Raw genomic sequence first — 22,779 nt, forward strand, 5'->3', positions numbered from 1 at the left:
TAACCCCAATGTTTCAAAAATTTTATGGCTACATGTTATAACATTATTTGAGGGGTTAAAGTGGACAACATGAACCCTCCGACCACCTCCTTCAATGACTTCATAGGTGGAAGACACTTCATCAGAATTAACATTTTGGTGTGTGACCCCCAAGGTAGAAGTAATTTTTAACTCAAATCTTTTAAACATTGTACGAGTATAAATAGATGATACATATTGCAAAAGTCCACAAATTTGTTATATTTGAAAAGATGTACCTTGTTTGCAACGAAAATCTTCTTCTAACTCTTCTGTGCACATATTTTTTGAAGCTTTCTCATACTCATGTACAAATTCTGTTCGCCTCATTGTTTTGCATGCCATATGTTGAAAAACATTATTTGTACTCTCCTGGATGAAGCTTTCATTCGACAAGAAAAAATGTTATGACTAAAAACTGAACACCACCTTTCACAATTTTCATATAAGGTGCTAAGCCACTTATTGCCCACCAAATTGTAATCTCTAAGCAAGGCATCCCAACAAGACTTAAACTCTATTTCTGTCTTACAATTATAAAGAATCTTATTAAATCTACTCTTAAATTCAAGATTCTCATAATGCCTTGGTAAATTTTCTGCAACATTTTTTGAGATATGCAATAAGCATAGGCGATGACAAGTATCAAGAAGCACAACTCTTATGGCATTCTTCATTGCTTGACATTGGTCAATAAAAATTGTCTTTGGTTTTAGATTTGCCATTGATTCCAAGAATGTTTCAAACAACCAAGTAAATGAAGCAGTTGTTTCATCCAATAGAAATGCACAACCAAAAGGTACATTCTTCCAATGATGGTTGACACCTACAAATGAGGCACATATCATATTATACTTGTTAGTTCGATATGTAGTGTCAAAGCATATTACATCTCCAAAAGAGTTATAATCAATCTTGATCTACCATCTCTCCAAAAGAAATTTGTCATTCAATTTTCTCGATCAACTTGAATTGCATAAAAAAAAACATAGAATCTTTTGCTTGCTTCTGTTTAAAATGATTTACTAAACTTTGAGCATCTCCAGCCTCAACATTGATTAACTTCTGCTTGTTCACCACATTATAGCAATCTCATTTTATAAACCCAACATTTTCAAATCCCCCAACTTCCTCCACTAAATAGGAATATGTATTTACTATTCTTATGCCCACTTCTTTGAAAGTTCTTATTACACCTAACTGAGCATCGGTTATTTTTCGATTTAACCTTAAAAAGGTCTTTCTTCAAGCTTTGCAAGCTCATGATTATGATTAAAATTGAAATGAGTAACCTTCTACTCATCATTTGTCACTGTAAACCGGATACTAGCTTCACAACCAATCATAGTTTGTAAACTTTTGAATTTCTTATCATCCAAATGGTCACCATCTCATGGAAATCCTTCTTTCGAACACACATACTCTCGTTGTTTTACACCATTTTTTGCATATCTAAGTTTTTCTTTTCGAACACTAAACCCAATTCGTATAACATAATCATTAGACAATTTATATGCTTCCTCCTTACTGTGCACCACCATTCCAAGCAAATTTTCAACATCTTGTAGTTCTTCATCGACTCTAATATCTATAATTAAAAACATCATGAAACACATTTCTAAGGAAACTCAAATCAAAAGGATAATAAAAAAAAAATGATTAGAATGGTGTGTGCGTATAAACTATTAACTATAAGAAAAAAAATTTGAACTATTTTTACATTTTGGACTTAAGGTTTGTTTAGAACTTGTGCTCTGTTTCAAGACCAAAGAAATAGAGAGGCATTTAATAAACCCAAAAACAAAAAGTAGGCAGGGGTATTGAATGGGTTCTAACAATTCACACTACAAACTCATAAAAATTTAATTTTTAATATCCATAAACTAGATAGAAAGAAAACAACACATAAAAATTTCATTATTTTAATTCTTTCTCATCTTGTGCTTTTATCAGACACGTAGAAGACACCATATTTATAAACTACATAAAAACAAAACAAAGCTAAGAGAATGATACATTGAAGAGTGAAATGAGTCTTTGTAACATACATACCTTGATCAATCTTGGTTAGTTGTAATGGTGGTGTGTGGATTCCAGCAACCACTTCAGCCATAGTTTATAGTCAATAGTACTCACTATTCATCCAAAGGAGAAGAAAGAAAGCCCAGCATAAGATTGTTTGAAAGACTCGTCCAATGATGCTGGAAGGGAGAGGGAAAAGGATTGAGCGGGTAAAATAAAATTTTGGGTTTCAAAAATTGGATGAGAAATGGCTAACAAAGTTGGGGTTAGAAGTGTACAAATGATTTTGGGTTAACACGGTGAGAAGGTTTGGGTTGCTGAGTTTGTTTTAGTTTTAACCTTGGTTTTAGTTGCTAACAATAGTTAAGTGAATGGGTTAAATCTGGTTGGGTCTATTAGTTTTAACCTTGCTGATGTGGAGCTGAGTCAAGAAAAATGGATAGGTGTCATTTTGCTATTGGGTGGCAGGAGTTGGGAGGACCACATCAGTGGTCCTCCAGGAGGTTCCAATAATTTCTCCTATATAAGTGTTGAGTCGGTTCAAAATTTTAAGGAGCAAAGTCCATACCCACTCAAACACAAAATAGATATGGTGTATTGTGAAGATCCACTCAAAATATATGAACTCACAAAAAGGAAGACATCCACACACAAGACACCTTTAAAATCTACTACTTATAATCAAAAGATTGGACTTTTAAGTTAGAAGTATAAATGTGATGAGGTAGCTAAAATCCGATTAATGCATGGCTTTGGGACGAGGGGTATTTTTTTTTTTGGGAGAAATTGGGACTAGGTTTTATAATAGGTTTAGGGGCATGTTTAATATTCAAGTTTTAATAAGAATCAAAGTTTTTGGTTGTTGGATTTTTAGAAGAATGACTACCTAATGTGGCAAAGGTGATGTATCGAAACTTACAAAACAACGGACTAATATTCAAGTTGAAATGAAATCAATTTAAAATTTCGTGCTTGCCACTCATCATTTGTCTATGATATTATTTGTTGAGGTACAAATTTTCGGGCCCTAATCTCACTTAACCCATTCACTAAAAAATAATACCCACATAAGCCCATTAACTATTTTGAGCCCACATAAATAACCACCACAAATACTTCCCACATATTACCTAAATATTCTCCACATTATTACCCAACTTAGGCTCCCACAAATACTCTCTATACAAACCCCATAAATTATTTTGGGCCCACATAAATACTTATGATACCATTACCATATTGGGCCACAAAATTATACCATCTCTATAAAAGGCCCAAACTCATTTACTTTGTGGGCAAAACCCAAAAAGCCCAACAAAACCCTCTACAAAGCCCATTGCTACATGGCACCTCTAAAGTCCGTAGCTACATGGCACTCTTACAAAGCCCGTTGCTACACGGCACCCTAAAGCCCGTTGCTACACGACACCCTTACAAAGCCCGTTGCTACATGTCACCTCTAAAGCCTGTTGTTACATAGCACCCTAAAGCTTGTTGCTACACGACACCTCTAAAAGCCCGTTGCTACATGGCATCTCTAAAACCTGATGCTATACGGCAATAATTTTTGCAAAATCTTACAAAGCCTAAATATTATTTTGACACCTATTTTACAAAGCCTGTATATTATTTTGGTACCTATTTACAAAGCTCAAATATTATTTTGGCACCTATTTTACAAAGCCCAAATATTGTTTTGGTACTTATCTTACAAAGCTCAATACTATTTTGGACTAAAGCCCCTAACTCATGGGAAATATAATTACTCACCCTTCAAAAAATATTTCTCTTACAAAATTTATAAAAAACATGTATATCACCCATGGCAAAACTATTCAGTTTGAAGGGATGATCAAGCCCAAAGAAGCTCAACTACAAGGCTCAGCTGAGCTAGCCAACTCACATACAAATCCCAGCAGCTGAAACTCACGTAAACTGGCCAGTCAAGTCTCAGCACAACCTGATAGCTGGAGCCTATTGCCATCAGTTCTAGCTAGTCCAATCAGATTAGAAGATGACACGTGTCTAGAAGGGGTTAAACCCTTCCTTGCCAAGCTGATTTCCATCATTTCTCATGTGACACAAAGCTGAGATGACATGACATAAAGCTGAAAAGTTTCAGCTAGCTGTCTCTCCTTTCTTCTCCAACCTATTTGGTCAAGGACCAAGGGTAGCCATGACCAGGCCATGAAAGCTTTTGGAAGAACTTGAAATCAGTTCATTATCATGCCAAAAATGTGTACTCTATGGTTCATGGACCAAGCACATGAATCCCAAATGGGAAAATTTAGGGAAATGTGGTTTGGAGGGCACCAAAGGGATCTCCAGCAGAGTTCCCAGCAAAGGGCTTCGAGATTGACACCTGGCTTAAGGGTGATATAATCTGCCCTAGGAAGTTTTGATTCTAGTAGCAGTAAAACTAAGATCATTAGCCTAATACCTGCTCTAATCCCATTAGCTAAGGACAATCAACATTTAATACCAAGTTAAAACTCAAGCTGCTATTACCCAAAACAACAAGAACATTCTAAAAGCTGAGCTTACCACTCTTAGCCAAAATCCTAGGAATGATTCTCTAAGGATTTTCTAAAGATTGGTGCTGATTTAGCAAATATTATTTGCTAATCACCCCCTAAAACTCAATTATAAATAGAAGATCTCTATCAACACTCCAACACAGACCAATAGAGAAGAACTCTCTCAAAAAACTTTTCTATTCTCCTCAATCTAATTTTCTAAAAGCTCTTAGTGAGGCTCTAAGTCTTTGAGTCCTTAGTTTCAAGCCTAGAAACTAAGCTCTTTAGCCCATAGCTCCCAAATACCTCTCATACCTCTACTTGTAAGCTTTTATCTATCTCCAGCAAAAAGCTCCAGCAGCTTTACTAAACACTCTCACACACTACTGATACTACTCAAAATGACCCTCTCTACTTACCACATATATTATACCCATGAGCATGCCCTGGTATCATAATGATCTTGCTGTGCTAACTGGAATTTCTCTCTCTCCCTTTATCTCACACTAAGTTTCCTCATTACTTACTATAATGGAACCTATGATATTTGTTTATTCATTTACTATTGAAGGTTATGATGTAACTGTTACCATAGAGTTTTTTCCTCATATTGTCATATTAGAAGACTCTTCTCCAGAGCCAATGGATGATGAGTTTGAAGATGTAGATGCTTTCCTTAATTTGTGAAATAGTTAACGGCTAGTGGTTTATGCTGTTTTGTCTCATTTTACCCCTGGAATATTTTACCGCTGGAATATTTTACTACTGGGTTATTTCTTTATCGCAGTATGCTTTTTATTATGCTAAGGTGTCTGCTGTAGGAAATGTTTTTGGGCCATTTCATAACCCTTGTCAGTCCTATCCTAGGCCCAGGGTATAAAAAGAAGGCGAACTCTTCGAAAAACTTCATCGATAGCCTTTAGGCCATGCTTCAAGCCCATCGTCGAGTTTCGGTTTAGGCCCTGAACCCAATATAAATCTCATTTGTCGGAAGGAAAACTTTTTTGCCCCCAACACTATCTGATGATGTGTGAAATCAGTAAGCTAAATGCTTTGAACTTCAATGATGATTGGATGACCTGGAAAGAAAGAAAGAGATTATCGAAGGTGACTGGGGTGAACTGGCCAAGGACCCTCTGACGGTTAAGTCAGATTTCTCTCTAGAACTCAAGTATAGTGAGTGGATGAATAGTAGAACATACATTAGGCTAGTGAGATTGGGTCCCATTTATAGAGAGTTTGGAGTGGGTCTACTTGTTAGACTCCACTAACATCATGGGAGATGTGTGGGCTTAGTGGGAAGAGTGGAGCAAATTTCGGGGAATTCACCTCACGTCTCAAAATAGTGGATCGTGGTTCGATCATTTTGTGTTTGTAGAAAATACTCTGAAATTCAATAAGGTTGTGTTTGGATGGCAACATTTGGATTTGGATTTGGACTTGAAATCCATTGATTTAAAATATCTTGATTTGAAATCTTTTGATTTTAAAATTCCTTGTTTGGGTCTTTTTAAACAAAGAAGGATTTGAAATTCATCATTTCAAATTCCATTGTTTGGATACCTAAATTTGGATTTGGATTTAAGATCAATAAAATATATTTTTTAATTATTATTTTTCTTAATCCTTCTACATTTTAATTTTAGTAACATTTTTAATAAATACATGAGGTAATATTAATAATTCAATTGACAAGATAATAACTAAATATATCTTTAGTCATAAACAACTAAAAAAATATCTTACCAATTATTGACAGCTAAAATTTTTATATCAACTAGAGAGAAAACCCATATGCATGGATTTTTTCATAAAATTCAAAATCTCAAACTAAAAAATTATTCTAAAGTTCATAACAAATAAACAATTATATATCAAGAGAGACAGATTAAATACCCAAAATATGTGTATTTTCTTCCCATTTCTATTATGCTTTTCAAATAATGCAAAATTCAAAATAAGAAAATTACAATATATAAATATAAATATAAAGTCTCAAATTAATAACACGACGATGCCGAGATTGATATTCCTCAAACATTTCTTTTGCCAAAGCATCTCGAAAGGCTGTCCACTCATCAGTAACTCTAACAAATGTGATGTTTTCTTCTGATATCTCATTTTCATTTAGTGAAACATCTTCTAATTAAAGATCCACAACTCTCAACAACTTATCCTCATTCATTTCATCCCGTATAAAGTTATGAAGAATGCAACATACATTAATAATCCTAATTTGAGTCTTCATTTCATAAAAATTAGCTATGCGTAATATTGCCCACCTTTTTTTCGATAACCCAAAAGCTTGTTCAATTGTATTTCTTGCAAATGAGTGTCGAAGATTAAATAGCTCCATACAATCTATTAGTGTATTTCCTCTCCACAAATTTAAATGATATCGAGTTCCTCTATAAGGACTAAAAACCTAGGACAATTTGTGTACCCGGAATCCACAAGATAATACGTATTTGATGGTATTTCTATGCAATAGCATTGACTCAAAGCATCACGCAACACTCGAGAATCCGATGTAGATCCCTCCCAACCAGGTAATACATATATGAACTTCAAATTAGCATCACAAGCTCCTAAAACATTTGTACTGAGTCCACCTTTCCTATTTCGATATCTACCTTGATCTTCTATGGGAACAGTTAATGGGACATGAGTACCATCAAGAGCTCCAAGTGCTCCCTTGAACCACTTCCATCTATCATCTCCTTCGTGAAGAACTACATGATCTTTTTTTATATACTTCTTGCCTATCTTAAGAATAGCTTTGAACACAAAACGAAATTGTCTACTTATAGTTTCCCTAGAACGATAAAAACATTTTTAATTGTTCTATTCTTGAGGTCATGAGCAAGAATATGTAAAACAATGCTACAACTTCCCTAACCGTAACATTTTTTGTGACAACTAATCCACCCTCACCACACAAAATGTTACATAACTTGTTAAACCCATGTGTGTTTATACGTAATTCTGATATGCATTTAGATTCCTGAGCTAGAGATCCCATCCAAAGCCTCCTCTGATAAATCCCCGTTTCAATTTCACTTCTTAATGGTTCTCTCACAAAGTACTTCCTACGCGAGCATATTCCAACAAGCATAACAAAAAACTCCACTAGTAAAGGCAAAAATCTCATTGCCTCTTCCTCATATGCTTCCATCTCCTCTCTTTTACATTTTCGTTGAATGGATATATCTCTTCCATCATTGGTCATTTTTGTCTTTGTCCATTTTTTAAAATACAAACAGTAAGAATCTATAACTAAAAAAAAAGGTTATCAAAGAAAATCCATGAAATCACACCAAACAAATCAATGCAATTGCAACTACAAATATGAATAATAAATAATTAACACAACTAAAGGTAAGCAGCCCAGTGATGATGTTGCCAGTGATAAATAATCACACCATACAGTAAAATAAAAAGAAAATGTTAGTGGGAAATTTGGAAATGCATTTGTATTGATTTCTTTAGTGATGCACTTCTAATGACATGAATAGCACCCAGTAAGTCTCTTTCACATTCACAATGCATACACTGGCATTCACAAACACCTGTCTCTCTTTTCTATCTGCAGGATTGAGTCACAATATAGACCCACGGTGAAAAACTTAAAGAAGATGTTGGTTGGTTCTATATAAATGAACATTACTCATATCATAAAATGTAGTTTATGTAGGCAATGCAATTTTTTAAGCCTCACGAAGGATAGCGGGAGCAAATTACAGCTTTCATAATCCCCACATGAATTTGTAATTGATAATGAAAATATTGTTGCTTCTATTTTTAACATACTGTTCCATCTCATAATCTAATCTATCAAATATAGCTTATTTGAATTATGCATCCACAAGGCTTGCCTTGAATGACAAATTGCAATATAGATTTTGCTTATGACAAGCAAAATGCTGATAAAGATGAAAAATGGGATATTTCTTGCCAACATAGAAAATTGTGAATTTCATTCCAACAACTGTTTAAAATTGTAGAGTTCAATTTTGCTGGTTCCTGTCTCTACTCTCTACTTATAGTTAGATGTTGTTTTAAGAGATTTAGAAACCCTATCGGCCAATCTCATTCCACATCGAATAAACCATGTTATAATTGTTTGATGTCAACGAAACAGAAGATTTTAAATAAATTAAAAAAAAAAAAACCCTTTCTATATCAATTATTTGATATTTATTAGCCCCATTGCCTTTATAATTGTTGATGCTGGTAAGAATATTGATCAATTTGACCCAAACCTCAATAATGACCTTCAAATTCTTCCAATCTAAATTATTCTTCACATCCATAATATTGTCATTCCTTAAAAAGTGGTTTTGGTTTTAACTTTTAAGGGAAGAGAAAGTAATGGATATGATTCTTGATCCTACATCAATGTTATAGAAGACTCCAATAATCTTTACAGTTCACAATATAAATTTTATGTCTCATATGCACACATATAACCCATTTTTAGTCCTCCATTTAAACCATAACTCAGCTTACACAATGAATATATCATTGAAACTTAATGTTGAGGTTTATGCCTTAAAATCCAATTTATTGGCATGTCATAAATAATTAAATTGTTTAATTATATGAGATTATTTATAAATGAACTAATAGGACATTATCATAGTCCTTGAGATGCATTGTATGTGATTTATGTGATTTAGTCATAGAAGATATAAATCACAAGTTCCTTGTAAACTCAAAACGTAGTTCATAGTTGATGATGAAATTGGGCGTTTCATTTGCGATGACTATAACACATCAACTAAGATGGTTTGTCTTGATCATGGAAGAGGAGACTTCTAGCTGATGTGTTGGGTAACCACACGTAGTGTTAAGGGAACACATATTCTCAAGATGGAATCCATAATCTCTTTTTATAGAGACATGAAATATCTCCTTGAGATAAGTTTAATGAGAACTGGTTATCAGGGGGCCCACTTTAGTAAAGAGTTTCTAAAGTTTATATTTATTGAAATCGATTTCAATAAATGTGAATAACTAAAAGATTAAATCGGGTACTCAAGGATAAAATAGTTGTTTACAAAGTGACACTTCCTTATGACTTTTTTCACTATGGATATTTTATGGAGGGGTCAAATGATATCTCTGGAGTCTTGGGATATAATTTATTAATAAGGCCTAGATTGCAACTATATTTATATAGTGGTATTAAGTATAATTATTAGTAACTTTAGAATTGTCAAGAGTTGACAGATAAGCCCAAGACCCATTAGAGCTAGAGTCTTATTTGTTCATTTTGGTCCCATCTCAAGCCACAAACTAAAACCCAATTGGGCAAACCCAAAAGGCTAACCCAATTAGATAATCAGTTTTTATTTAATAAGAGTTATTAAATAAAGGAACTACCTAGGTAGTTAGAATGTGCATATGATGAAAAGAAAAGAAAACAATTTTTTTCTATAATGAGAAGAAGAACTTTCTTTAGAATCAATTTACATAAAGATTGATTGAGCGACCACTCTTCTCGGGCATCATGTGGAACTGGGATGTTGATTAGAGGTATTCTCAAGTCTTTTTTTTTTTTTGAATTTCACTGCATTAAGGTACGCTTTCTATTATTTATTCAAGAATTCAAGGTTACATGTTATCTCTCATGAATGAAGTAGATCCGTGTTTGTTGCTTTCGTTGTGTGTTTTGCATGAGATGCAAAACCAAATTTTCCAACAATTAATAACTATGTAGAATATAGCTTATTTGTAATTGAGAACTAGTTTTGGCCAAAAAGAAAATGTTAGTGGGAAATTTGGAAATGCATTTGTATTGACTTCTTTAGTGATGCACTTCTACCCCCAACAAGCTTAGCTCATATTGGATTTATAAGGACAAGTATTAGTGCGACAATTAACAAGCTTACAAATCCTTCACTGGCTGCAAAAATTCCTACACTGCCATTTCAATTTCCTTTTCTTCTCTAATGAAAGTTCAAGTATATGATTATGGGATTGGTGTCATCTAATCTAATGTACCTTGCCTCCTCACCTACCACTGCATGATGCTTTTACCAAAGCAACATCTCAGTTGTACAACATCACTGAAAAAATTCAACAAATAGCTACAAGAACTGTTTACACACACAATGAGTCTTGAAAAAAATGAACCAAAAGCTTATAACAATTCACATGCTCTATTTATGTATATCAATTCATAGAAGTATTTCATCAAACACATAATTTGCATTACAAACCCACAAACGAAAATAGAAATAGAAAATAAAGACAAACTCAAAACAAATCATTGAAAATACTATGAAACAAAACCCACAAACAAATCAAACGAATCCCAAACAAAACCCACACACAAATCAAAGGAAACCCAAACAAACCCACCAAAAAAAAAAAAAATGAAACCCACGGAAAACCCCAGAGCCTTTATGATTCAGATTTAGTAGAAAGAGAGAAATAGAGAGGATAAAGAGGAAGAAAAGAGTTGAGAGAGACAAACCTTGCTGCAAGAAAGAGAGAAAGAAGTACTGAGAACAGAGGAAGAGAGAGTGTGATAGTTCTGGAGCCGATGAAGCACTGAGAACAAAGGGCAAGCGTGAGGTGAGGGATTTCTAAATTCTTGGGTTTGTGAGGGGATTTCAAATCCATGGATTTGGACCCTTGAAATCCAAGATGGATTTGGGCCAAATACAAATCCAACTCTTTTAACTTATCCAAACAATGGATTTGGATTTGGGCCCACACAAATCCAAATCCAAATTCATGTCCGTCATCCAAACAAACCATAAGTGTTAATTGGTTGTCTATACCTTCCTGTGGTATGGAGACCGATATCTCTTTGGACGAACAGCATCTCCTTGGACGACCTATTTTCATGCTTATGGTGCATCTTGCTATTTTCTCCCTTCTCAAGATTATTTCGGGTGTTGTTGGGCTTGGACGACCCTTATGGATGAATGAGACTTGTTATAAATCACCATCACTATTGATATAAAATTTCCAAAGACTTCCAATTTATAGGTACCAAAATCCATGGTTGCCTACAGTCCAGCTATACAAGCTTCATATTCTATCATATAATTGGTGCAGTCAAAATGGAGCTTGATTGCTAACGTGGCACCGAAGACGCACTTGTTAGTATTTAACCTTGGCTAGAACTTCCTAAGACATTGCAACAACTTACATAGGTTTATCAAGTGATTTTCCAAATTATGAGATTTAGCAATTATGCTGTCAATGTAAACTTTCATCTCCTAGTACAGCATTTCATGGAATAGAGTGACCATGGCTTTGTCATTTTTCAAACGGAAAGTCACAGCTTCGTACATGAAAGTATTCTAGTGTGTGATAAACGTCGTTTTTGTCTTGTCTTTCTTAACTATTTTGATTTGGTTATATCTCGAAATATCCTCCATAATAGAACATTGTATTGATAGCTATATTATCAACTAATGTATTAATGTGAGGAATAGAGTAATTATTTTTAGGACTGACCGATTAAAATCTTGTTAGTTTGATCACATCTTAACCTAAATCCCATTCTTTGCAGAGAACTTACCTCCCAAGGACTTCCCATCTCTTTAGAAGTGTATAAGTGTTCATAAAAAAAAGAGAGTATAAATGTTTATTCTACTCTATTGTTTTTTTTTTTTTTTTACTATTTCTATCTTGTCTTTTTTATTTTCATAACAATCCCCCTAAAAAGAGTTTCCACCTTGTCTTCAAATGAATAAAAGAAGGGTTAGAATACAATTATACATTTTAAATTTGGTTGAAATTTATTTAAGATTTTAACTTTAATTTCATTCAATTAAGTTTTTAAAATTTTAAAATTATTAAATTTAAGCCTTATGTTAATTCCACTTAAAAACTTAAAAAACTCTTTAAGAGTACTAAAATAATTATAGTCAAATTTAATTGGGGAAATTTGCATTTTAAATATATTTTTAAAGCGTTTATTTGTCAAAGGAAAAAGAAATTAAAAAAGAAAAAAGGACGTTTCTTTCTCAGTCACAACAAAGAACAAACTGGGCAAAATCAGTGTCCTTCAAGCAGCGACGCCGCACTCAGTAGTCAGAAGTCGGTACAGTCTCAGCCACAGCGTCAGCGTCAGCGCACTTTCAATTTCTGACAAGTCATGGCTTTCTCCGCCGTAACAAAACGCTCTCGCTCTATCGGAGCCATCCTCTTCAACGCTAGGCTCTTCCCAAATTCCACTTGTAGAAGTAGAAGTAGAAGATTCACCACCGAAACTTCTTCAGCTTCGAATCAAACGAATCTGATAAAGCAATTGAGGGAACGAACGAGCGCGCCCATAAAGGACGTGAAGGCCGCACTGATGGAATCCAATTGGGACATCGAGGCTGCCCAGACTGAGCTCAGGAAGAGAGGCAAAGTACTGGCGTCCAAGAAGTCCGCTCGTTCAGCCACCGAGGGTTTGCTCGCTCTCGCTCTCTCTCACACTCCCACTCACAATAGGGCTGCTCTTATCGAACTCAACTGCGAGACCGATTTCGTCGCCAGGAACGATATTTTTCAGCACTTGGTTTGTGTTTTTTTTTTTTTTTGTTCACATTTTCCGATTTTGCTTTTTACATACATATATTTCTTCATTGCTCATGCTTCTTATTTTTATTTTTTATTTTTTTAGGCTTTGTCTTTGGCGAAGCAGGCTTTGCTGGTGGAAAGTGGTACTCAGGCTCAGCTGGGTTTTGGTGCTGGCGGGTTTCATGTTGGACCTGAGACTCTCGAGGTATGGATAATCTGTTGTTAGCTTTGTAATTAATAATTATTATGTTGTTAGGACTGTGATTAAGTTAGTTACACATACCAAAAATACTTTGTTCGTGTCAATTTTTAGTTTAGTTTTGTAGACACTTTGTTTGGGAGTTCATAAGGAATGGATACTCATGGGCTAAAGTTTAGTTAGGAGTGGTGATAGTTAGTGTGTACGGGATACAGCTGAAATCATGTTTTGTTTTGGAAACAAGATTTCAGTTATAATTGTAAAATCGTGTTTTCAGATACACTGTGTACGGCAGTGTGCATTTCAGTGTGTGAGTTTAGGGACCAATGGCGTATTTTACCCTATACAATATTTGATTATTTATAGCATTGTTTAATTGGAAGAAGAAAGAGATCAGAGGGAGAATTCACTAATTGTAAAATATATTTATTTGAAGAAAGGAAAGGTGGTATATTTTCTTTGGCCCTTATAGGTGAAGAAAAATAAACTACAATTTTGCATATATGGGATATCAAAAATGAGAGCTTGTTTATTTATTTAGCTATTTTTAGCTTAAATTTTTTCAAGTAAAGCATGTCCATAAAATGGCTCTTGGATCAGTTTCAAGTAAAGCATGTCCATTTTATAAACAAGAGCCATTTTATTTATAATTGTTTCAAGTAAAGCATATGGGATATCCATAAACAATTTTGCATATATTCTAGTATTCTGCTAATTACTCGTGGATCAATTGATTAATTTTCTGCTTCTTTGTTAAGATGGTACCATATTTTTTTAATGTAGATTTCAAAATAACCCTAAGGAATAGCATAATTGACTGGAGACAACACTGCATGAAATGGGGGTCATTAGTTCGAACCTCCCTCCCCTTGGGGCTAAAACTTACTTATAAATTTTGGACCTATACAGCTCAGGGCTTATGTGGATTTTGGACCTTGAGAGCTCTTGTCTATTTTTCTAAATTTCTAAGTTAAATCATGTGATGAAGGAAATAAAGGCTGAGATATTGTAGTTTTCTCTGTTGATGACCTCTACTTTGGCTAAATTGAGTCTAAAAGGGGCCTTAGTTTCATATTGTCCATTTTGCCAACTTCGTAAATTTTAGACCTTGGTGCGACGGCTAGTGCCTTCTGCCCAAGCAATGTATTGTGGGTATGAGTTTGTGAACTGGGTATTGCTATGTTACACGTATTTCTTTTGATTCTTTTTATCGGTGAGTTATACATGCATCCAGTGAGTTTTCAACGTATCACATTCTGCCCTGATTTTAGAAATGGAGGAAGGGCTGTATGAACTAGAGCTCATTGGCCTAATTGTGATCTGTGTTAGTAAGATTTAATCATGCTTTGAGAATTTCACCTAGTAATATTGTATCGCGGTCAAGGACTTTGACAATTTTAACCAGGTCATAAAGCTGACATGAAATTTATGTACTGGTGACAATGATATTTAGTCTATGCATGGTGAAAATTTAGTTTTTTTAAGGAAATAGTGAAAACAGGTAAAATTTTCGAATTTGTTTCTGGGAAATTCTGATTTTTTTTTTTGGTAGAAGTTGTTAGTCTATGGTCAGTGAGTTAATTTATCTTCAATCGTATCAGGAGTTGAAGTTAAATCTTGAACATCCAAAGATTAGTGGAGAAACAACTGTTCATAATGCAATTACTGAAGTGGCTGCAATGATGGGAGAAAATGTCAAACTTAGAAGGGGATTTGTGATGTCTACATCTTCAAATGGTGTTCTCTCTACCTACCTCCATACCAGTCCTCAACCAGGTACTGTAATGTCAAACTGCTTTTTTTTTTTTTTTTGGGGTTAGCACCCACTAGGTTTTGAGCCCACAACTTCACCCTCTACACCATTTTTCAGAGGGAGGAGAATAGAGCTCATTGGCTAGTGATTTCAAACTGTTTCCCTTCCCTTTATTGGAAGAAATTAGACTCTCTTATTCTCTCTCTCTCTCTCTCACACACACACACACACACACACGTCCTAAAATGGAACTCCTGTGTTCTGTGATACTGTTTAGATGATAAGTTGGTAACCTTGGCCGGACTAAGAGGATTGTCTCATTTGGCATGAACCATGAACTATTAAATGTTTGATCTGGAACAGGTTTGGGTCGTATAGCTGGAATTTTAACTCTTGAAGTAGAGGATGGAAATTCTCAACTGGAGGCTCTTCAGCGTGTTGGATCAGAATTGGCAATGCATATAGTAGCAGCCAAGCCATTGTTCTTGACTAAGGAACTTGTTTCTTCTGATGCATTGGAAAGTGAAAGGGAAATTCTTAAGTCTCAGGTACTCAGTGACATCATTAAGCACTAATAATTGGCTCTATGCTAAACATGAAATGAGCAGTGAAAGCCATTTGTTGATATGGTCAATAGAGGGCCTTTTAAAGCACTGAATTGTAGCATGGAATCTGTTCGTTGACTTATTCAATAAATGTCATCATTGTTGTTCTATGAGGTGCCAACTGAAATTTTTATATGAATGTGGCTTTTTTCCGCCCTCTTTGGGTGTATTAAGTTATGTTGATGGAACTGTAACTAGTGTGAGAAACACGTGGAAGCATCACAAGTAAGTTTCTTATTACCATAGGTTTTCATCAAAGATCATCATTAAATCTATATCTCTTTCAACTAGTGATGGATGAGCTAACTAAATTGATTCAAGATGAAGTCTCTTAGTATATTTTTTTGAAATGATAAGAGTTTTAGTGGATGAACTAGATGTGAAGTTAGAAATTTGAAGAGATGTTTTAGAATCTAAAGGCTTTCGGCTAAGTAGGAATAACATAGAGTACATCAAATGGAAGTTTAGTAAAAGTAGAAACAAAGATGAAGGAGTTGTAAGACTTTATGGTTAAAAGATACCAAAGAGGGAGAGCTTTCAATATATTGGATAATTCATAAAGATAAAGAGATTGAAGAGGATGTGAATCATAGGATAAGAGTAGGATGGATGAAGTGTAGGTATCAAGAGCACTCGTAGATATCTATTTAGATAAATGAAAACTTTTATTAGATTAGTTATGCTATATGGTACAGGATGTTGGGTTGTTAAGACGCAACATGTTTGAGTGTAGCATTGTAGCTGAAATGATAATGTTAAGATAGAAATACAAGGAAAGATATGATTAAAAAAAAAAAATCTATTAAAGATAGGGGTAAGCCCTATTGATGAAAAGATATGGGAGAGTCATTTGGGATGGTTTGGTCATGTGCATAGGAGAATGATTAATGCACCAATGAGAAAAAGTGAGTTAATCAAGTCTAGGGAGCGAAAAGGTAAAGGAAGACCTAAAATAGCATTATTAGAAGAAATATAAAAGGACATATCGTTTAAGGAGATATCAGAGAGTATGACTTCGAATAGCATAAAGAATACATGTGGGCAACCCTAACTAGTCTATTGAGGATCCAAATGTCAATCCCAAAATTTTGGGACTTAGGCTTGGTTGTTATTTTTGTGTATTCATAGATCCCAAGCTGTGATGTTTTTTGGATTATTCTTGTAGAAAATGGTGGTGATATTTTCATGATGGTGGTGTGTGCATTGAAGATTATTGGTCCTGTGAAGAAAGTTGAGCCTTTGGAGAAAAATTTCTTCAGCGGAAGACATTGACTCAAAGGAGGGTCATTGATAGGAAAGGATTGATGTAACCAACTTCAAGTAGCCATGTAGTGTTGCTGTGCAAAGGCTGTTTCTAGGCTCTAGCAAATGCATTCCACTGGAAACTTGTTGTAATGAATCTCCTCTCTACTATAATATGTATGTGTGGTTGAGTAGACATACATGTGCTTGATCTCCAGCACTGTTTCTAGCAACTGCATGCCACTGGAAACTTCTTGTAGTGAATTCCCCATCTCTTTACCATAATAACCTGATTTGTTTGGTATGATTTTGTTAGACTGTGGTTGCTTCAAATGATCTCTGCCCAGCAATTATAGGAACTTAAAAAGTATGAACCATCAGATATCACAGGGGCCTTTTTTTTAATACAGTTTAGCCCCAAAGGGAAATTTGAACTAGGGACCTTTGCTTCATGAGTTGTGGTCTTCAGTCAATTGTGCTCCCCCTATCCCCTCCCCTCCCTCTCTTTTTTTCTTTTGTTTTCAGATAGCTTTCCTTTTTCTTTTTTTGATAAGTATTTTCAGATAGCTTTTCAATGATGATTATGCGAATCTATTCTATCTCCTCAAACTATTCTGTAGTTTTCTGCTAATTTGCAACATCCTTCTAGCTACTTGTCATTGTAATGTTCATTCTGGTAGTTTTAGATTTTAAACTATTTATTTGGTTTTTCTTTACAGGCTGAAACCAGTGGGAAGCCTCAGATGGCCATAGAAAAAATGGTAGAAGGTCGACTTCGTAAATACTTTGAGGATGTTGTTCTAATGGAGCAAAAATTTGTTATGAATGATACCATAAATGTAAAGGTATGTGAGGCCAGCTTGTATTATTTGAAATTATGAAATTTGATTACTAGAAAATGGACCATAAGATGAATCTAATTTATTCTTCAGATAACATGACCAGAAAGATAACAACAGATTAATCAGTTTTTGTTTGGAGAATGAGGTATCTAGCCAAAAACTAAAAATAAGAGAACCTGGCAGAACTTTGTGTGTCAAACACTGGCCATTTTGAAGTTTAAGTGTATAACAAATGTTTTTTTCCTCGTGGGAGGATAATATCTTTCTGTGGAGATATGTTCATTTTGGATTTCTCATTCTACCTTTGTTTCTTATAATGATAGATTTTATAATTTAACTCCCTTATCACTATAAAAGAGTATATATAATTTAGCTCTTAAATAGTTAATTGTCAAATTACAGTGAGGGCTCTGCATTTGAGTTCATATGGAATTTTTTCACACCTGTAATTTTATAGCTGTGCATATTATCCACCGGTTTCTTTTCTTTAATTCTACGGGCAGTAATGCATGTTGCGTATCTCCATATTCAATAAAAAGGTTTTATCCAGTGCATAAGGTATCGCCATATTCAATGTCTTGAAAGAATTTGGATTTGGGATGAAATAGTAATTGACACTTGACAATGACAATGACAAATGAAATAGGATGTCTAGATCTAGGTTAGTATTTGAGAAGGAGAATTTAAAGAGGCAGAGAGATTGGAAAGTAACTTCTGATGAACCTTATCATCTCTATGTAACATCCTTGCATGTCCCTAAATCCTCCTACATCTTCATTGGTTTGTAGTTCTCAGAAGTGAAACTGTGAAAGTAAAAGTGGAGATATATATTATGAAAAAAATGCAACATAACAATTAACATGTCACCTGTTAACTTGCTCACTGAGGATGACGGGTTTCAATTTTAGCTGTTGTATTATGGAAAGGTCCATTTTAGTTGAAGTCCATGCCAATATATTAGCTCATCCTTGTGTATTGATGGTGGTCTGGACAGTAGATTTTGTTGTTTCAAGCTAGTTTGTGGTGTGGTGTACTTATTGTATCATCATATGTTGACTGTTATATGGATTTCTAGTATTGCTAATGAATTTCTGTTCAATCACACAAAAAGAAAAGAGAGAAGCATGAAAAGATGTTGACGCCATAAGCCATATGTTACACTCGTGGGATCTATGTGTAGCACTACGACTCCATACAGTGATGAGTATAGAAGAGTCTAGACCAACTATAGCTGGCTCCGATTGGTGTCTTCTTATAATAATCACTAGAAGACATTAAGTTTAGCTTAATATTGATTTATAAGACCTCATCAAAACATAGTTTCTCTTCACTTGTTTGGAGTATTAACCGCTTTATCTGCCAGTATCTATAACATGCAGACATGCACAACTGCTGGCAAGTTTCATATGTGAGCATATTTGTGCCCTGTATTATTTGCTATTTTGTAGTTGACTCATGTTTTATACATTACTCTACAGACGCTGTTAAATAATCTATCCAAGGAAGTAGGCTCACCTGTGAAGATAGGGAATTTTTTCAGGATGGAAGTTGGAGAAGGAATTCAAAGGTAGAAACCATACACTTTGCTCAATGTATGTTCTTTGGTCCAAGCAATACCATTGAGCTTGTCAGTGTAACTTTTTTACTACCATTAATATGAAATGTAATGTGTTTGTTCTGAAATGGTGTTCATATGAGTTTTGCTTTGTCATCACCTGTGTAGCTTCCTTAATCTTAGATAATGTAAAATGTAATGTGTGTGTTTTCCATCAGTTCTTTGGCTATAGCCATGGACCTGCTCAAGATCATAGTTATCATTATGTCTGAACGTATTGAATGTTGCTCATAAGTTTACCCATATTGATGCTCATCCTACTAGGTAGAACTGGCACCATAAAGGCTTCCGTTTGGAGCAGAAAGAGTCAAGCATGTTATTGCGTATCAAATGTATCCCTACAGGATACAACAATGATACAGCCCATACTAGTCAATTCTCATTGTTGACTTGACATTTAAGAAAATGCTCTGACCACCATTAGTTCCTTATTCATAGCATATGCATGATCACCTCCCTCCTTTCTTATGCTATTGCATTCTTCTTCATGGCAAAGCACTTCCTTGATTTCACTGTCTCATCCGGTGTATCTCCTTTCAGAAGCCTAGGGAAATAAAATTCTGGGATGAGGTTCATTTTTTCCATGTAATATTTGCATAGGTTTTAGCCAGTAATGACAAAATTGAGAATTACCGGAGTAGATTTAGAGACAAATGTGATGTAACATATAAAATGATATGAACCAGTTTGTGAAATGTCAGTATTGGTTTTATTCATCACTGAACTTCATTTTGTTTAGTAAGTTTCTGTTGATTTTTGGGAGGCTACCTTGAATAATTTGTAGTCATTGTCATTGCTATTTACGGTTGCGTGACTACCAAAGCTTCTTATCATTTGGGCATGCTGAACTAGGTCTTCAGGGCCTAATCTGCATATGTTGTCTATGATTGTCATAGTCTTTGTTGTATGCTCATTTTTCAGTTCATTTTGTTTGGAGCCTGAGGTGAGATTATGCACCTTATACCCTGCAGCAAAAATATTTTTTGCTTTACCCAGCACATGGCCTTATTGTGTCCTATATTTTTTCACTAAAATTGCTACTTGTTCTACATAGGCTGGAAGAATCGACTGCATCTGAACCTGTGGCTCAGGCTGTTTAATGTAAGGTAATGCCACTCTCATCCAGCCATCCAGGGGACCCATTAAGGTAGAGGTTAATTTTGAAGATGTCACTCCAGGACCCCAGGTCCAGGGTTGGGGATTTTGTTTTCATTTTTAGTTTTGATGGTCTTTCGCATGTTTTCGTGCACTCCCCATCTTAGTTAGTTACCATTAAAAATGAGGCTTCTTGAGGAGCGGAATGTTTGAAGTGCTCCAAAGTTATTCTTTTGGGGTTATAAAATGCTACATCTTATTTTTGTTACAGAATTTTGAGACTTGTCTTTCTTTTTTCACCCTACAAAGTGAAATTTAAGGATAGGTTTTTTTTTTAATTGTTTTTTTATTTTTTTATAAAGAATATACCAAATGCTTATTTAATGGAAGTATTTGGGTTTGCATGGTTATTCATTTGCGTTCGTATGCACTTTATGTTCAATTAGGGAGCATTAGCTACAACACCAAAGTTTTGTCCTATGAGCAAATTTCAATAAATGTCTAAGACCTATTTTTTATATAAATCGTTACTACTTATATTTTATATATATATATATATATATATATACATATATAAACCATTACTACTGATTAATTAAATGATAATTTTGCAACCTAACGGATTTTTTTCTTTTTTGGGTTTTTATTCTTCCAGATGAAGAAAAACACGATTGTTTAGCATATTACATGGTTTTATTCAAGATCGCCTCTTGTATGATTATCCAATTTTGATTCCTTCTTTTCTTTTCCTTTTACTTTTTTTGGTCCCCAAATCATAGAAGAAGCTTTATCCTCCCACATCCCAATCTCCTCGAACCCAAAATATAATCACAGTTGCACACGCCTTAGCTTGCTTAGCAAAGGATTTGGCTGGTCCAAAACTGTGGCTGTGCAATATTTTCATCCTCAATCAATAAAATTACTATCTTTTTCTCTAAAAGAATTAAAAATATAATCACAATGTTGAATTTACACTTAGTGTGTGTTTGGATTCGACTTAAGCTGCGTTGCGTTTCTTGTTCCTACGTTTCTGTTTTTTTTTTTTTTTTCACGCGTTTTGTTTTGGAGTAATGCAGTTACTGTTCATTGAACAGTAACCGCAAATGTTGACTTTCTGCAGTGAACAGTGCATATATGCACTGTTCACGGACCCACAAATTACAATAACTTTTTCATTGAAAATGGGTTCTACGGTACTATTTACACATTTAAAAATTATTTTGCTACAGTGTTTTCAATTTTCAGTTTTCAGTTTCAGCAAAATAAGTTCTATCCAAACACACCCTTAGTTTGTTTTGAAGTAAAATATTTTACATGTAAAAACATTTTCAATAAAATATTTTCAAGTGTTTGATGTGTCAAGTAAAATATTTCAAGCAAACCACCAAAATCAGTCTCAACCACTAGAGTCATTGGTGTTGAAGGTTGGGTGACCGAAAATGGTGGCTCTGGCGACTAGACTGCTGGTGACAGCTGTTGGAGCAGCATCTCTGGTGACTAAACCACCAGCATTGGTGGCTAGAATGGCATCTCCAATGACTGAACCATCGACACCATCGTTGGAATGGTGGCTTAAGTGATTGGACCCTAGGCATCGGTCGCTGGAGCAGCGACTCCAGCCAATGGACTATAGGCATGAGCTGTCCAACCCACTACACTGGTGACCTAGCCACTAGATGGGGTGAGGGGAAACCATCATGTGTTTTTGTAAAATATTTGACCAAAATTTTAAAGATAAAAACGTTTTATAACTTTTTATAAAGGATTTTACAATCAACGGAAAATAATTTACAAGTTTGACCACATTTTATATTGCAAATAAACACTTGAAAATGGGAAAACATCTTTCAAAAAAATATTTTATTTCAAAACAAACAAAATAAGTCATGAATTATATATGTGTGTGTAGTTTTGGCAGGTGATAAATATTGTTGCGATGGTGAAGAATGACAAAGTATGCTTAGTGGCAGTTAGTAGAAACTACAAAGCTCTAACATTCTGCATGTAAATGACCGACTTTATCGAGACAGGAGATCCTCTTTAGGTTGAATGAACCCCATGATACTCTCGTAATTCCTATGGCAAGTGTATTAGATGGAAATATTCTTAACGCAATCAACCACCTTCAGCTCCTCACCCATGGTCCCCATTATTCAATTGTAGCAAAACTTTAAGATATCAAGCTCTACATGAAGGGTAGAGGTTTTGTTTAGTACTCCTGTGTACTTAACGAGGCTAACCTGTGATTATTTTTGAACACATATCATCTCTGACTGTTTGTGTCTTGCAATCCAAACCCTTCTATATATGAATTTCATTTTTTAATTTTTTAACAAGTTTTTT

At 34.7% G+C, this 22,779-nt stretch overlaps 1 protein-coding gene across 2 annotated transcripts; it reads left to right on the forward strand.

Annotated features, from left to right (window-relative positions):
* The first annotated feature begins 12,522 nt into the window (after positions 1–12,522).
* Positions 12,523–22,726, forward strand: LOC115975746 (elongation factor Ts, mitochondrial-like). Of its 2 annotated transcripts, none has more exons than XM_031096659.1 (8): positions 12,523–13,083; positions 13,189–13,290; positions 14,886–15,060; positions 15,401–15,585; positions 17,604–17,729; positions 19,205–19,293; positions 20,396–20,447; positions 22,346–22,726. In XM_031096659.1, the coding sequence occupies exons 1-7, from the start codon at positions 12,676–12,678 to the stop codon at positions 20,439–20,441; spliced, it is 1,131 nt and encodes a 376-aa protein (XP_030952519.1). In that variant the 5' UTR covers positions 12,523–12,675; the 3' UTR covers positions 20,442–20,447; positions 22,346–22,726. The 2 variants fall into 2 exon arrangements, with proteins under 2 accessions (XP_030952519.1, XP_030952520.1); XM_031096660.1 differs by having other exon boundaries at positions 22,355–22,726.
* Positions 22,727–22,779: the final 53 nt, after the last annotated feature.

The sequence above is a fragment of the Quercus lobata genome, chromosome 2 (genome assembly GCF_001633185.2).
Source record: "Quercus lobata isolate SW786 chromosome 2, ValleyOak3.0 Primary Assembly, whole genome shotgun sequence".
Lineage (NCBI taxonomy): Eukaryota > Viridiplantae > Streptophyta > Magnoliopsida > Fagales > Fagaceae > Quercus > Quercus lobata.